The sequence below is a fragment of the Dasypus novemcinctus genome, chromosome 16, assembly GCF_030445035.2.
Source record: "Dasypus novemcinctus isolate mDasNov1 chromosome 16, mDasNov1.1.hap2, whole genome shotgun sequence".
In the NCBI taxonomy this organism is placed as follows: domain Eukaryota; kingdom Metazoa; phylum Chordata; class Mammalia; order Cingulata; family Dasypodidae; genus Dasypus; species Dasypus novemcinctus.
In genome coordinates this window covers 30,027,993-30,044,116 of record NC_080688.1, presented here as the reverse complement: position 1 = coordinate 30,044,116, position 16,124 = coordinate 30,027,993, and the positions used below count along the sequence as shown (strand labels likewise).

Here is a 16,124-nt window from a genome sequence, read left to right as displayed (position 1 = left end):
GAGGCAGAGACTGAAGTACTGCAGCTTCAAGGAAGGAATGCCAACAACTGCTGGCAAACCACCAGGAGCTAGAGGAGGCAAGGAATGAGTCTTCCTAGAGCCATCGGAGAGAGCATGGCCCTGCTGACACCTTGATTTCAGACTTCTATCTTTCCGAATTGTGAGACAATAAATTTCTCTTGTTTCAAGCCATCAAGTTTGCGGTAGTTTGTTATGACAGCCCTGGGAAACTAAGACAAGCGCTAGGTGGGCAACAGAGTTAGAATTTTCTCTTGGCTCTTAATTCGATAGGGAGACTATGAGGTGAAAAGAAAGACAACCATGGGTTCATCCATTCATTCATTTATGCAACACGTACTGAGCACACGTACATGCCCTGTTCTGGATCAGGGAAAACACGTGAAGAGCGGGAGTGTAAAAATTAGACAAGGAGTCTCCTTGTTGTATGTGCCCTTTTAAGTTAAATAAGTGTTTCTCAGCCCAACTGCACAATCAATTAACCAAAGATCTTCTAATAAACACTTATACTTAGAACCCACCCCTGGGGATTTTTAATTCATTGTCCCAGAGTAGACCCAGAGCACTGGAATATTATAAAAGTTTTTCAGGTAATTTCGATGTGTAGTCAGGACCAAAATTCCTAAGCTGTATCACAGATAGTAAAGGAGTGGGTTGGAACATGGCCTAGCAGATTTAGAAATAAAATAGTTATAATAGGATCAAATCCTTACCCTTTGAAGGTATACATATGCTATTATCTTTGGCTTTTCCCCTAGTGTTTAACAATAGTCCATCTCACTCAGGTTTAGAGAAATTAAGTAAAGGACATGTTTACCCATGCTTGAGGCTACTCTTAGAAGGAACATATACACCTCATCCTCTTCTGGTGGGGATAAGTAGTCACCAAATGTTGATGACCTCAAGCAGAAGATATACTTCAGGGCCAGGAACAATCACATCTGTTCCACTTAGGAAGTCTCCTTCCAGCTCTTCAATATGTTCCTTCCTTGAGGGCACCTTGATTTCCATTTAAAGACATTTGAGACCATTTCCTTTTAAGATGTTTTATGTACTTAAAGTACATGACCAGAGGAAACTCCTCTCTATCACATACTCCACCACTCACAAATATGCCCTTATGTGTGGCCCAGTGGCACCAGAGGAGGGTCAACAAGGCTTTCTCCACTAGAGCTAGGCTTTATCCATTTTCCAGTATAGGCACCCCAGTAGGAATCAGACCCAGGACAAGGCATTCACTCCCTCCTCAACAGAAGTGACCAATCTCTTGTCTTTATCCCCTCTTCCCCCTACTCCTTTCTATCACAAAATGCCAGGCCTTTAGTGTACTTCTTTATATTAAAATATTCTTTTATAATAAAGTTCTAGTGTCCACCTACTAGCAGAGTGCCTGGCTCAGAGAGGATACACAGCAAATATTGTTGAATAAGTGAATATAAATGAATGAATGAATAAATGAATGAAATTATCTAAGATGTTTAACCCCCATGCACCCATTGAAGGCCTTCTCTTCTAACCCCAAATCCATTCCCACCAAGGATGCTATCCCCTCTTTCCCTGGCCAGGCTGCAGGTAACCTTAACCAAGAGACCTGCTCTGGTCTAAAGGGGGTGAGTGGAAGAATAGTCATGCTTATCCCTTTTACTGAGTTCCATTCTAATGGCCAACAGCTCCACCCAATCAGCATTGCCATGTAGGCACAAGAAAGAATAACAAGCGTAGTGAAGCTTTAAATGTTGTCCCTCTTGAGACAGAAGTTATTTTTGGAGTAAGGCAACTATTATTTATTGACTTATATAGCAAGGTCTGATCATGTGGTGAAATCATCTATTCTGAAGCATGAGTCAGATTGCAATTAAGGCAATAAGGAACTTCATTCTAAATTCCCTGCTTAGGGATGATTAAAATCTCATCCATAGTACTGCAATAAACATATAATTTCAATTTACAGTCCCACAAAAAATGTAAAATTAAAATGGAAAGGCAGAAATAAGTGCACAAGAATGTTAGGAATAAATTCCATGGAGATAAAAATTAGCAACTTCTGTCAGACAGCACAAGATGTGGATTCTATGGAGGCCTCCTGTCTAAATATCAAACAGACTCATCACTTGTTTATGAGAGGTGTCCAGAACAGATATTACATTCATAACTTGAGCTGTATTTCTTGAGTACCATAAGGACTACTTCCCTCTGAAAAAAAAATTTTTTTAAAGGCATTTCACTTGTGTCTGTTAGTTTCAGCCAATAAATCAGCTGTGACTATTTGGAACATGGAATAGCATTTTAGCCACAAGGTTTAATAAAGGCAGTTTTCGTTTGGCATTTATTTTATAAAGTTTTTCCTTGCTGAAAACTGCATGTGACGTACCTGGTCCGTTGTAGGTGTTCTATAAGTATAAGGTCCCTAGCCTTGCCATATGCTCATCTTTTCTGCCCAATAAAGGTCTTAACTGAAAACTAAGTCTTTACTGAAATCTAAGGATGCCATGGAAGATCATTTATAAAGTGACTGTGAAAAACATTTGGGAAAGAGGCATAGGTGATACCAGTAACTTACTCAAAGTCACATAGCAAGTCAGTGTTTTTGAAGGAAAACTTCCAATTCCTCTCCTCTAGAGATCTAACTAGGTCTGGACCAAAGATAATATTCAAAGACTGGAAGCTAATAATGTGTAAGTGGCTGTGACATAGAACCACAGAAAGGGAAAGGAGAATTTTTTTTTAAAGCATAAGGAAACAATACTCAAAAGATAAATTTACCCTAAGTAAACATAATGTACTATACTCTCACCAGAAAATCATCATTCAGGGCTACTGAGTGTTGTTACACTTTCCTCTTTATACCTAAACATATTCAGCTTTTCAATTCAGACAAGACCAGAATTATTCAGATCAGCAAGATGGCCATCTGCTTTCAAGCATGCAGCTGCTAGCCTTTAAACAGCAACTTTCCATGATTCATAACTTATTCATCCCAGGATGCACTCAGACATCTGCTTTATCATCAATTCAGCTTGTCATAGCATTTTGCTTTAAAGTTTCATAACCTCTACTCAGGTAACATAGTGAACGAGTAAGTCAGTCTTCTTCCACAGGAAGAGCCAATAGTATGCCCCCCAAGACTGATGATTGAATCTTGAGCTCATATGCATACATAAATATTTATTATTAATCATTATTATTATTAGCCATTCTCTTTTCAAATACCAAGAACATCAGTAATAGCTACCATTTAGCCTACCATGGGCCAGATACTTCATCTTTATTTTTGTCATCACTCTGGAAAATAGGTAATATGAGTTTCATTTTCCAGATAAGCGATTCATCAAGATTTGATGATTTACCTAATGCTGCTAAGCAAGGAAATGGCAGAGGGAAGCTGTTTGAACCCAAACCTGAACTTCTTCGGAAACCATATTTGAATTGCTATGGCATGACTGAAATATTACATTAGTTCTATAGAGAAAGAGAGACTACATTTATTAGCCTGATACCATTTATTCTAAACACAAGAAAGACCTTGCATGCAGCACTTAATTAATATATATGTTTTAAAAACTATAAAGTGCTGTGTAAATTTAATGGAACTTTTAATCTTACTAGTCAACTTTTGGCAAATCTGGTTGTCCATTCTTTTACTCTCCCTCACTGACTGCAAAAGGCAGAAGTAAATGAAAAAGGACAGAGTTCATTTCTCTGTGGTCTGAGAGAAGAACACCTTATATATTCTAACTTGAAAGAAAAGGTATTTAATATGCAGAAGTTTCTCCCTAAAGGATACCAGTTTTATCAAGGGCACATAACTTTAGTTTTGTGTGTCTCTACTTGTAGTCTCCAAATTGTTTGTTGCTTGTTATTTAATAACTATATTATATATTGAAAATAAGTGGATTCAATTTCAAATTTTGGTTCTGCAATCTAAAATTGGTCAGCCATTCTGAGTCTGTTTTATTCTAAAAAATAATGATGAAATACTACATTTTAATTGATATTGGAAAATTAGAAAATGCAGGAATTATAGAGGAGAAATATCTAGGAAATTAGTGGCTAATTTAAACCATCTCTAAAACTCTATGCATTCCATTAAAAAGCAAGACCCAACAATATGCAGTATACAAGAAATACACATTAAATATAATTATAAAGGTAGGTTAGAAGTAAAAAGATAGAAAGCAATGTATCATGTAAACTAATCAAAAGAAAGCTGGAATGGCTCTATTAACATCAGACCAAACAGACTTCAGTAAAAGGAAAGTTACCAAGGATAAAAAAGGGATACTACATAATGATAAAAGGATCAATTACTAGTCTTACATAACGATCTTAAATGTATATGAACCTAATAAGAGTGCTTCAAAATACATGTAGCAAAACTGATAAAACCGAAAGAAACATAGAAAAATCCAAAATCTGTGTTAGAGGCTTCAGCACTCCTCTCTCAGTAATTGATAGACCAAGAAGATCAAATATCAGCTAGGACATAGAAGAAATGAACATCATTAGCTAACTGTATCAAATTGACAATTTATAGAACACTCCACCCAATAAAAACAGAATACACATTTTTTCAAAGTACACATGAAACATTCAACAAGATAGTCCATATTCTGGGTCATAAACAGACCTTATCAAATTTAAAACAACTGAAATCTGAAATCATAGAAAGTATATTCTCTGACCAAAATGGAATTTAACTAAACATCAATAACAAGAAGATATGTTGAAAATCCCCAGAGTTGGAAACACTTCTAAGTGATCAGTGGGACAAAGAGAAGGTATTGAGGAAATTAGAAAATATTTTGAACTGGACAAAAATGAAATTACAACATACCAAATTTTGGGGAAGTACTACTAAAGCAATTCTTAGTTCAAACTTTATAGCATTAAGTGCTTCTTTTAGAAAAGAAGAAAGATCTCAGATAAAAAATTCTAAGCTTTCATCAGCAGTCTAGAAAAACAAAAGGAAAGGAAAGTTAAAGCAAGCAAAAAGAAGGAAATAATAAAGAGCAGAAATCAATGAAATCGGAAACAGAAAAAACAATAGAGAAAAATCAGTGAAACCAAAAAGGTGATTCTTTGAAAAGATTTTTAAAAAGTAATAAACCTGCAGCCAAACTGACAAAGAAAAAAAATAAAAGATGAAATACCACTGGCAGGGACAAAAGATGCCACATATATTAAATGGATAAGAGAATGGGTGGGGGTGGTGGGGTTGAATGGGACCTCATATTTTTTTAATGTAATATTTTTACAAGATGAATAAAATTTTAAAAAAAAGAGACTATTACAAACAACTCTATTCACACAAATTCAACAAATTAAATGAAATGGACCAATTCCTTGAAAAACGACCAAACTGTACCTAAGACAAATGAAATAATCCTTGTATTAGTCATCCAAAGGGGTCCTGATGCAAAATACCAGAAATCTGTTGGCTTTTATAAAGGGTAATTATTTGGGGTAGAAGCTTACAGTCACAAAGCCATAAAGAGTAAGTTATTTCCTTCACCAAAGTCTATCGTGATATGTTGGAGCAAGATGGCTGCTGATCTCTGCAAGGGTTCAGGCTTCTTCTTCCTCCTAAGGTTCCATGGTTCCAACTTCTTCCCATCTAGCCTAAGGCTTATCTCTCTCCCAGGGACTTGTTCCTTTCTGGGCTTTCTCAGCTGTTCAGGGATCTGGTCTCTTCAGCTTCAAACTATCAGGTGAAGGTCTCCACTCTCTCCCCGGGGCTCCAGTCCAAAACTAAACTCTCCGTGTTCTCCTTCTCCGTGTATTTATTTCCCTGTCTTTGACTGAGCATCTGTTAATTTAGCTCACAAAGAGGGAAAGGGGAAAGGTGAGGACCCAAACCAAGTCACCCTAAGGACATGGTCAAATAAAAGCCCTAATCTTGATTTAATAAAGTAAAAGTGAAACCTCTGAATCTAATACAACCTAATACACTCAGAAGAACACACCAATTTATAAACACAATCAAATATCTATTTTTGGAATTCATAAACAATACCAAAATGCCACAGTCCTGCATTTATTTAAAGAAAGTAAATAGATCATACTGTATCTAATTTAAAGAAATTAAATTCATGGTTAAAACCTCCCTACAAAGAAAATTCGAAGTCCAGATGGTTTTGCTGGTGCATTTCCCCAAATATTTAAAGAATAAATAATTCCATCTATACCATCTCTTCCAGATAGAAGAGGAGGGAACATTTCCCAATATATTTATGAGCCCAGCATTATACTGACACCAAAACCAGAGATGGTACAGAAAAGTAAATTACAGATCAATATCCTTCATAAACATTGACACAAAAGTCCTCAACAAAATATTACCAAATTAAATTCTTTGATACATATAAAAAGAATAACACATGACCAAGTGGGTGTTATTTCAAGTTGATAGTTCAACATTTGAAAATCAATCAAAGTAATCTACCATATTAAGAGTCAAAAAGAGAAAAACTACATGATCATATCAATAGAAGAAAAAAAGATTTGACAATATGCAATATCAATTGATGATAAAATCTCTAAGGAAACTAGGAATAGAAGGCAATTTTCTCCAACTAGAAAAGGGCATCTATTTAAAAAACAAAACAAAACACTATAGCTAACATCATGCTTAATGGTGAAAGACTGAATACTTTCCCCTAAGGTTAGAAACAAGACAAGAATGTGCACTCTCACTACTCCTATTTAACATTTTACTAGAAGACTTAGCCAGTGCACAAAGGCATCAAATTGGAAAAAGAAATAAAATTATTCTTATTTGCAAACATGATTACCTCTATAGAAACTCCTAAGGAATTTATGAAATAGCACTTACAACTATTAAGAGAGTTAAGCAAGGTGACAAACAAGGCCAACATGCAAAAATTAATCATTTTTCTAAAGTAGTAATGAATGTTTGTAAAGCGAATTATTTTTAAAGGCCATCTACAGTAGCCCCACACAAAAAAGAAACTGATACAAATCTAACAAAAATGTTGAAGGTCTGTATGCCGAAAACTACAAAACACTGATTAAAGAAATCAAAGAAGACAAAGAGTAAATGGAGAGACATGTCATGTTCATGGATCGGAAACTCAACAGAGTTAAAATATCCATTCTTCCCAAATTGACCTATGGATTTTAAGGAATTCAAATCAAAATGTTAGCGGGATTTTATGTAGATATCAGCAAGCTGATGCTACAAATTTATATCGAAAGGTAAAGGAACTAAAATAGTCAAAATAATTTTGAAAAAGAAATAAGATGTTGGAGGAATCTCATTACATTATACTATGACTTATTTTAGAGTTATAGTCTTCAAGACAATGTGATCTTGGTGAAAGGCTAAACACACAGATCAGTGAAATACAATCGAACATCCAAATAGACCCATACTAATATAGACAAATAATTTCTGGCAAGTTACAAAGATAACTTAATAGAGAACTGTGTCTTTTCAACAAAGGGTATTAGAAAAATTGGACATATGTATGCAAGGAAAAAAAAAAAAGAACTGTGATCTATCCTTCATACCATATACAAAAAATCAACTCAAAATATTTCACAGATCTAAATGAAAAGTTATAAAACTTTAAGAAGAAAACAGGAGAAAATCTTTAAGACCTTAGCTTACACAGAGTTCTTAGATACCAAAAGCATAATTTATAAAAGAAAACCTTGAAAAAGTAGACTGAATCAAAATTAAAATATTTTGCTCTGGAAAACACAGTGTTAAAAGAATGAAAAGACAAGCCATAACAGGGAGAAAATATTTTCAAATTATATATCTGACAATAGATTTGTATCCAAAATACATAAAAAATTCTCAAAACTCAACAATAAGAAAACAAAGACCACCATCACCCACAAAAAATGGGCAAAAGATTTGAACAGATACTTCACAAAAGAAAATATACATATGGCAAATAAGCTCATTTTTAAAATGCTCAACATCACTAGTCCTTAGGGAAATGCATATTAAAACACGTTGAATATCACTACACACCTATTTAGAATGTCCAGGATGCAGAGCAACTAGAACTCTCAAACACTGCAGCAAAATGGCTTAGCCCTTCAAGAGAACAGTTAAGCCAAGAATCCCTTTCCTATGTAATTACATAGGAAAAGTACATTACATAGGAAAAGTAAAACCTATGGTCACATATACATGTATGGAAATTTTTATCACAGTTTATTTATAATCATCAAAAGTTGAAAACTACCTACATGTCTTTCAAAGAGGAAAGGGATAAACAACTATGGGTACATCGATATGACGGCATACTACTCAACAGTAAAAAGGAATGAACTCTCCATACATGCAACAACATGGATGTATCTCAGTGGCATCATGCTCAGTGAAAGAAGCCAATCTCAAAAGGTTACATGCTGTATGGTTCCAATTATATGACATTCTGGAAAAGGCACAACTACAGGAATAGAGAAGAGATCAGTGGTCACCAGGAGTTAGGGCTTGGGAGAAGGGCTTGGGAGAAGGCTTTAACTACAAAGGGGCAGCATGAAGAAATTCTTTAGTACAATAGAACTGCTCTGTACCCTGTTTGTGGTGATTCATTACACAAATTTATATGTGTGTTAAAACTCAGAGCTGTACACCCAAAAGTCAATTTTACTCCATGTAAATTTTTCTAAATAATAAATGAGTAAAAATAAATGAAAATTTATGTGGGTTGGCATAAGGAAAGAGAAAAGGCCCCAGAAAAAGAAACAAGCCCTTTGCCTGAGAGTCTACAGCTGGCCTTGTGGAGATAGCAGAGGAGCTGAGCCTAGAGAGAACCAAGGTCCAGGAAGCCTGAACCCTCACAGATGCTGGCAGTCATCTTGCTCCAATACATGGCAGTAGACTTTGGTGAGGGAAGTAACTTATGCTTTATGGCCTGGGGTAAGGTTCTACCCCAAATAAATACCCCATATAAATGCCAACAGATTTCTGGAATTTTGCATCAGCACCCCTTTGGCTAACCACTACAGTATGATAGAAAGGATTTCATGGCACAGTAAAATGGGGTAATTACAAGCAATTAGGTGGCCAGTGCCTTGATTTCTAAGCTTAATTTGAAGAATATTTAGCACCAATAGTTCTAGAGAGAGCTAACAAATATACTTAAGAAAATATTTATCGCAAGGCAGCTATAACTTTTATTTATTTAAATAAGCCTCCTACTGGGAAATGGACTTGGCCCAGTGGTTAGGGCATCCGTCTACACATGGGAGGTCCGCAGTTCAAACCCCGGGCCTCCTTGACCGGTGTGGAGCTGGCCCATGCACAGTGCTGATGCGCTCAGGGAGTGCCCTGCCACGCAGGGGTGTCCCCCGCGTAGGGGAGCCCCACGCGCAAGGAGTACACCCGTAAGGAGAGCCACCCAGCGCGAAAGAAAGTGCAGCCTGCCCAGGAAAGGCGCCGCCCACACTTCCCGTGCCGCTGACGACAACAGAAGCGGACAAAGAAACAAGACGCAGCAAATAGACACAGAAAACAGACAACCGGGGGAGGGGGGGGAAATTAAATAAATGAAAAAATAAATCTTTAAAAAATAATAATAATAAATAAATAAATAAGCCTCCTACTAATGAGAGACCAATGAATATATAAATTACTTGGCAGACTGTCATACCTGTAAGATTTACAATCTGCCAACCCACATACTTGCTGGGGATTCAGCTCAAAACTATAACCACCCTTCTCTGTGGTGTGGTTTCTCTGTGATTCCCTGCCCACCAAGGGGGCGGGGATGCAACATCCTACTGATGTGGCCCAATCAAAGCCTTATCATTATTTAATCAAGTAAAAGTAAAACCTCTGAATCTAATACACTCTAATATTCCCAGAGGAAAAGACCAGTTTACAAATATGATCCAGTATTCCTTTTTGGAATTCATAAATAATATCAAACTGCTACACATACCTTGCCTAATATGTGCAAAAGAAGAAAAATCTTTCTGTTGACAATATATCAGACTTGAAGGCAATTTAAACAGGTCAAAAAATACAGCATGTATTGGGCCCATCCATAAGCGAGACACGTTAATCCCTAAGGAATATACTAATCATTAGAGGAGGTAGGGAATGGTCCAGGAATAAAGAAATTCTACCCTCACTTTCCATCTCTCACTCTATTCCTTACTAGCTCTTCCTCGGGGGAGAAGGACTTGATAATCCGATTGTTCACAGTCTGGAATTCTTTGAGTGAAACCATGGCATTGAAAAGAGATTTAAAATTGTGAGCATACCCTCTTTCTCTTCCTAGAAAAGTGTCCACTTTTTTGCTGCCAGCAACAAAGGTCAGTATTATTTCTTCGTACAACCATTTTGACTATGTCTAAAAATTGTTAAGAATGCTTTGATAATTCTCCCACAAAACTAATAGCCCCAAATGGGAAGGCCAGACACCTCCTCCCAGAATTCCAGCCCCAAAAGAAAGCTTCTGCTATAACCATAGACTAAAGAACCTGAGTCAGCAAAAATATTTCTCCATTTTAGTTATCTCACCTCTTTCCTTTGGCCCTGGTGGTATGCTTCTAATTTTGCTTACATTGATCTAGGAAGATTCTACCTTCTGTTTGGGGGATGAGAAGGAAAGAGATAGGAAGTTTAGGGAAAGGAAACAAGGGTCCTTTGTTCGGCCTCAAGCCTAAGTAATGTGCCCATGTTACTTATAGAGAAATTGACAAATCTATACTGTATTCCTCATACATAACTCTTATTAATTTTGTACAGATCCCTTAGAGGCAAGAGAAAAATGAGAAAATTCAGGTTTCAGGTACCTAAGTCCTTAAAAATCGGTAGCCTATCTTTAAGGGTTTTAAAATTTGATATGCATAAAATTAAAACCATCCCTAAACTACAAAGTCCAGTAACTGCATAAAAAGAAGAAAGGCATAGAGTTGACTTTTCTGCCATATATACACTGAAAAACAACTCAAGGACTCTTTCCAATTTAAGTTCTTTTCTTTATAACGCATAGGTAACTGGAATAAGAAAATGCAAGGACTTTTTAATACTATATGATAAGAATGAATCCTAATAAACCTTATAAAATCCCATTCCATTTATCTATCAGTCCATTTTAATTCTGAAACTTGCTTTGTGACTCTCTATCAATTTTCACCTTTGTTTTTAAGGTAAGTGAAGAAGCAGCATAATAATTCAAATGCTGCTCAGACCACAGAGGGAGGGCCAGAACTAGACCTCAGGGCTCTTATTTCCCTTTGCTAAAATCCAAAGAGATACAATGTGTTTTGAAGAGCAAGTACCCACTCACCCAATTTTATGAATAGCTCATTGTTAATTTACATGCATCTTGGATTATCTAATAGCATTTTATTAATTTGGGAGTGATCTTGGTACATACCTCTCTTCTCTTCCTTCCTGACTGTAGAGTTGGCTTGGAGAAAAGAGGTGTACTTCTCTTGACCAGTGGGAAACATCTGGATCCCCAGATTATAGACACTTAAAGGAGTGATGGTTCTAGCAATGAGGTGGTATTGCTGAAAATCTGGCAGTTCAAAAATAATTCACTGCTCGGTTTTCTTTCAGAACAGTATCACTATATGTATTAGAAGACATTTGATCAGCAGACAAGAAAGAAAGTTAACAATATTTTTAGCACTCTGTTCTTACAGTAAAAAAAAAAACATAGTTTTTCAAGGGAATCTCCAAGTTTCTTTTAAATGATCCAAAAAAATGTTTCCTCACAAGCTTCTGTTTCATACCTACCCTGGTCAATTTAAACTGTTTCTGACCATAATGAATAAGTTATTCTACTCCCCCCCCCACACACACACACACATTAAAAACAAAAACAAACAAACAAAAAACCCTAATATGAAACTAGGAAGTGAAATGGAAAAGTAAAGCCCTGTCCAAACTGTGGGCTACCAAAGCCAAGTCAGTCCATCCCAGAAGTTCTGCACTGCTTATTACACAATCCTTCTCTGGTGATCATGCCTTTAGAAAAATGCCTCATTAACATCATCCAATAACCTTAACTCTGAAAACACCACCCGCCCCCCACCTCAGAAATGGAAGGACATGCTGTTCCTCTGGAGAGATGTGATCTTAGGCCATAAAGCAGCAGAAGAAAAGCTCTGAGCTGTAGGAAAAAGGAAGAGAATCTGAGTTTAGAAAACTCCAGCTGAGGCTGACAAGTCTATCTGGAATCAGCCTATCTGAGGTTGGCAAAATAGAGACAAAACTGCTTACCCTTCAGGATAATTTGAAGATCATATGAAATAATAGCATGAAAATATTTTGTAAAGTGCTAAGTGGCTAATAAATGGAGCAAAGTGTTATTATTTTCCAACTTCACTGATCCTGTGCTGAATGTTTTTCATTGCATAGAACATTTTCTCCTCTTGAGTTATTTGGGATGGCCAGCAGATTAAGGGCTCCTGAGCCAAAATAGCATTCCTCCTAGGGTGAGAGTCAGAACTGAGAGAAACGCATTCCTGCCTCCCAGGTTAGCATCCTGATGGGGTTGGAGTGGGAAGTGACTTCTTCCTCTCAAGTTCTATACTTGAATTTTTTGAAGCTCAGACTCAAATGCTTCCTTTTAAAAGTGCACCATCACTTTCTTCCCCAGATATCTGAGGTCCATGACCACAAGTACAAACTAACCCTCTAAATTAAAGACCGATAAAAAAGTTCAGAATTCTAGGCCCCTCCATACTTTTTCCCACCCCCTTTTCTCCCCAGCGGTTGATAATGAAAGCAGAGCCTGGAATTAAGGAGGAAAAAAAAAAAAAAGATTTTGAATCTACCCGTTTACCCCTAGAGACAACTTCCTACCTTAACAGTGACCACACTTTCCCGAATGCTCTCTACCTCGGTCTGACCCCACGTGATACACACCCAGATGGGGCGCGCTCGAACGCACACACACGCACACGCCGGGTAAGCAGGTCATCCGCACACAAAATTGACTCTTCGCCAAGTTGTAGCCACGAAGAGCAGCAAAGGCACCAAGGTCCCTCACTGCCAGCTCTAAAACGACGCTGCAAAGGCCAGCGGCGCCGCAGTAGCAGCCTGTGCTGCAGTCTTCGACCGGAGTTTCAAGTCTCACTCCTTACGGAGTACGCTCCTCGGCCCTTCGTCTCACTCCCCTTGGCTTCGCCCACTTCTCTCCTCAGGAGACCGGGAGGAGCCGGGCCACTTTGCCACTTCTGCAGGGGAAGTGGCATGAAGGACATTCCTACCCAAGTAGCCCGAAGCCCACTACTCTTAGCCCCACCTAGACGCTTACGTAGGCGCCCGAGCTGCGGGGCGAAGGTCCAGTTCTCAAGGTGCCTGTGCTTGGATGGTGTGTGTGGCGGAGCCGGGGGTGGGGAAGAGGAACAGTGAGACGATGGCGAGTAAGAGCCAGAGGTTGCCAGAGGACAGATGAGGCGGAACTGAGCAGAGGAGCGAAGACGCCGCGCGGAGGGCACTCTCCCGCGCCTCGCTCCCAGATAGTAACTCCGAAACGCGCAGAAGGACTGTAAGGTAGAGGCCTTTTCTCCCTATTGCTTCCTCTTCTCCACCCCGCTCCCTGCCTGGGCACTTGGTGAAAAAGCAAGGTGCGGTGTACCTGGAGCGAACACCATGATCTCCTCCAGCCGCCGCGCCCCTAGGTTGCGACAGACAGACGGACAGACGGAGGGTGGGAGCCAGACCAGGACTTGGAGCTGTCCGGTGAATGGGGGCGCGCAGGGCCGCGGGCCGGGGCCGTCAGCACCTCGGACAGTTCCCCGCGCCGCGCGGTCTTGGAGCAGCAGCTACAGGCACCGCGGCGCGTTCTGCCTCCACAATGCACTGCTCCACGGCGGCCACCGCGGCGGCGGGAGGAGGAGACCCATCCCTACTCAGTTCATCCCTCATTCCTGTGCCAGCTCGGCGTACATTGCTGCTCAGGGAGCCACGGGAGGAGGAAGGACGGAAGAGGAAGGGAGAGGAAGAGAGAAAAAGGTAATTGCCCGGCAGGGGGACAGCTAATTACTTCTAATTACCTGCTGTCACTCGCCCCAGTGGATATTGGACTGACATTTAGGATAGGTTTGCCCTTTTTTTTTCTTTCTTTCTTCCTTCCTTCCTTCCTTCTTTCTTTCTTTTTTTCTTTCTTTCTTTCTTTCTTTCTTTCTTTCTTTCTTTCTTTCTTTCTTTCTTTCTTTCTTTTTCTTTCTTTTCCTTTCTCCCACCCTCCCTCCCTCCCTTCCTCCCTTCCTTCTCTCTCTCTTTATTTCAACTTAAAGAGCTTTACTCTCAGGGCCAACTCCATTCTTGGAGTTGGACTGACTCTGTACAGAGAGGTGGGGTAGCCAAGATAATCACTCATTGGGGCCCATGACTCCACTCTCTCCATAAAGTCAGAAAGAGAGCGGGAGGGAAGGACTGTGTGACTATGGAGAGTGAGAGGTGTGCCTCTGTCAGCCACCCCCGCCCCTCCCACCCGCTTGGGGCAGTCAGTTGACTCTGAAATATCCTAAGCTTTGGAGGCCCTTAAGGTCATCTCTTTAGAAAACGCAGCGCCTATAAGTGCAAAGGAACAAAACCTTGGTGAGGCAGGTCTCCTCCAGAGACAAATTCGCATGTCCTTTACAAGGATGAACCAACCAAGTCCCCTTCAAGTGTGAGAACAACCTTGACAGACCAATCAAGAAACATTAGTGCTTGCCCTGCCCTCACCCAACTGAAAATTGTGTTCCCTGTGAACAGCCAGCTCTAGCGCATAGGTACTAGAATTTACCACATGCTCACTTCTATTCTATTCATGCTCTCAATCTGTTTTTCATTTTAAGGAGTTGTCTAGTTTCCCCCCAAGTAATGTTTGTATAGTGTACACAACCCACACAGGTTGTTACCCAGATTAAAATAGGCCCATTTGGGTTCCAACTCCAGAGCTAAAGCCACAAAGGATCTTCCATCTTCAAAGATGTCAGTTGCTTTGGGTTTTCCCCCATTTTTTGCAGCTGAATAGGGCTTTCCAAGAACAAAGGGTGATCAGGGTCATCTCCAGTGTTCTATGGAGTTTCTTCACTTGCATCTCTCTCTGAAAATACAATGTTTCTTAATAATTTGGTTGGTGGCCACATTACCTTTGGCAAATGTAAAGCACTCAAATAGCCTTTTTGGCACGGGTTTTGTTCAAAGCAATCTAATAAATTGAAAATTCAAATAATTGTATGATTCATGAACTAAAGTTTGCAAGATGGCACATGGGCAACCTTAACATAACAATCAGTACTGCTCTTTCAACACAGGCTTGAACACATGGACCTGCTTCAGCAGCAACAAGATGCAAGTTAGCTGATGAGCAGAATGAAGTGTGTACATAAATGGATGCAGTCCCTTCACTTCCCCAAGTTACACCAAAAGTCAGGAACCACTGATGCGTCTCTCTGTCTCCTTTGCTTCATTACTGGAGGAAGTGTGAAGTGCTATTTGAAATTATGTGTGAATGACTGAAAGACTTTTTTCTTTTAACAAAATCAAAAACACTCTCACTTGAAACCCTTATTTTCTAATGGGCTTTTACTCCTAATGCAAAAACAATTACACATGATTAAATTCAAGAAAAGCAGTATTGTGTAGGAACAGAAAAAAAAAGACTTGGGAATCAGTCAAACCTGGGTAGAATGTCTTCTCCATTTACCAGCTGGATGACCTTGGCTAAATTACTTAACCTATCCTATCTCATCTGCAATTTGAGGATTAAGTTACATTGACGATTTGTTGTGAGGACTAAATGAGATAATGGATTAATTAACAGAGAATCCAGTTCCAATTAAACCCATCCATCCCAAGAAATCACAGATTATGTGACACCTTATGGGAATGCAAATAAAATGTTATATCGGTGCCTCTTAATGTGCATATGAAACCCATGGGGATCTTGTTAAAATGCAGATTCTGATTTCATATGTCAGTGAGTAGGACATGAGAGTCTTCATTTCTAACAAGGTCCCAGGTGATGTCCATGTTAACGGTACTGCAGGTCTCTAGACTATAGTTTAGGCAGCAAAGTATTAGATGTATCAGCATTTTAAAAGAAATTACTTATTTCTCCCCCAAACTCAGAGTTCATCTTCATAAATGTTAAACAAGGGAGGAACCC

General features: G+C 39.0%; 1 protein-coding gene across 1 annotated transcript in view; it reads right to left on the bottom strand.

The window, feature by feature from the left end:
* The window catches only part of AKAIN1 (A-kinase anchor inhibitor 1), a 53,103-nt gene extending 40,253 nt beyond the window's left edge, over nt 1–12,850 (bottom strand). The window contains exons 1-3 of the mRNA XM_071208474.1: nt 12,239–12,850; nt 12,051–12,128; nt 11,388–11,582 (exon numbers count right to left, since the gene is read on the bottom strand). Of these exons, the coding sequence (XP_071064575.1) occupies nt 11,388–11,463 (76 nt within the window). The 5' untranslated portion in view covers nt 11,464–11,582; nt 12,051–12,128; nt 12,239–12,850. The remainder of the gene's footprint in view (nt 1–11,387; nt 11,583–12,050; nt 12,129–12,238) is intronic.
* Between the last annotated feature and the right edge of the window lie 3,274 nt (nt 12,851–16,124).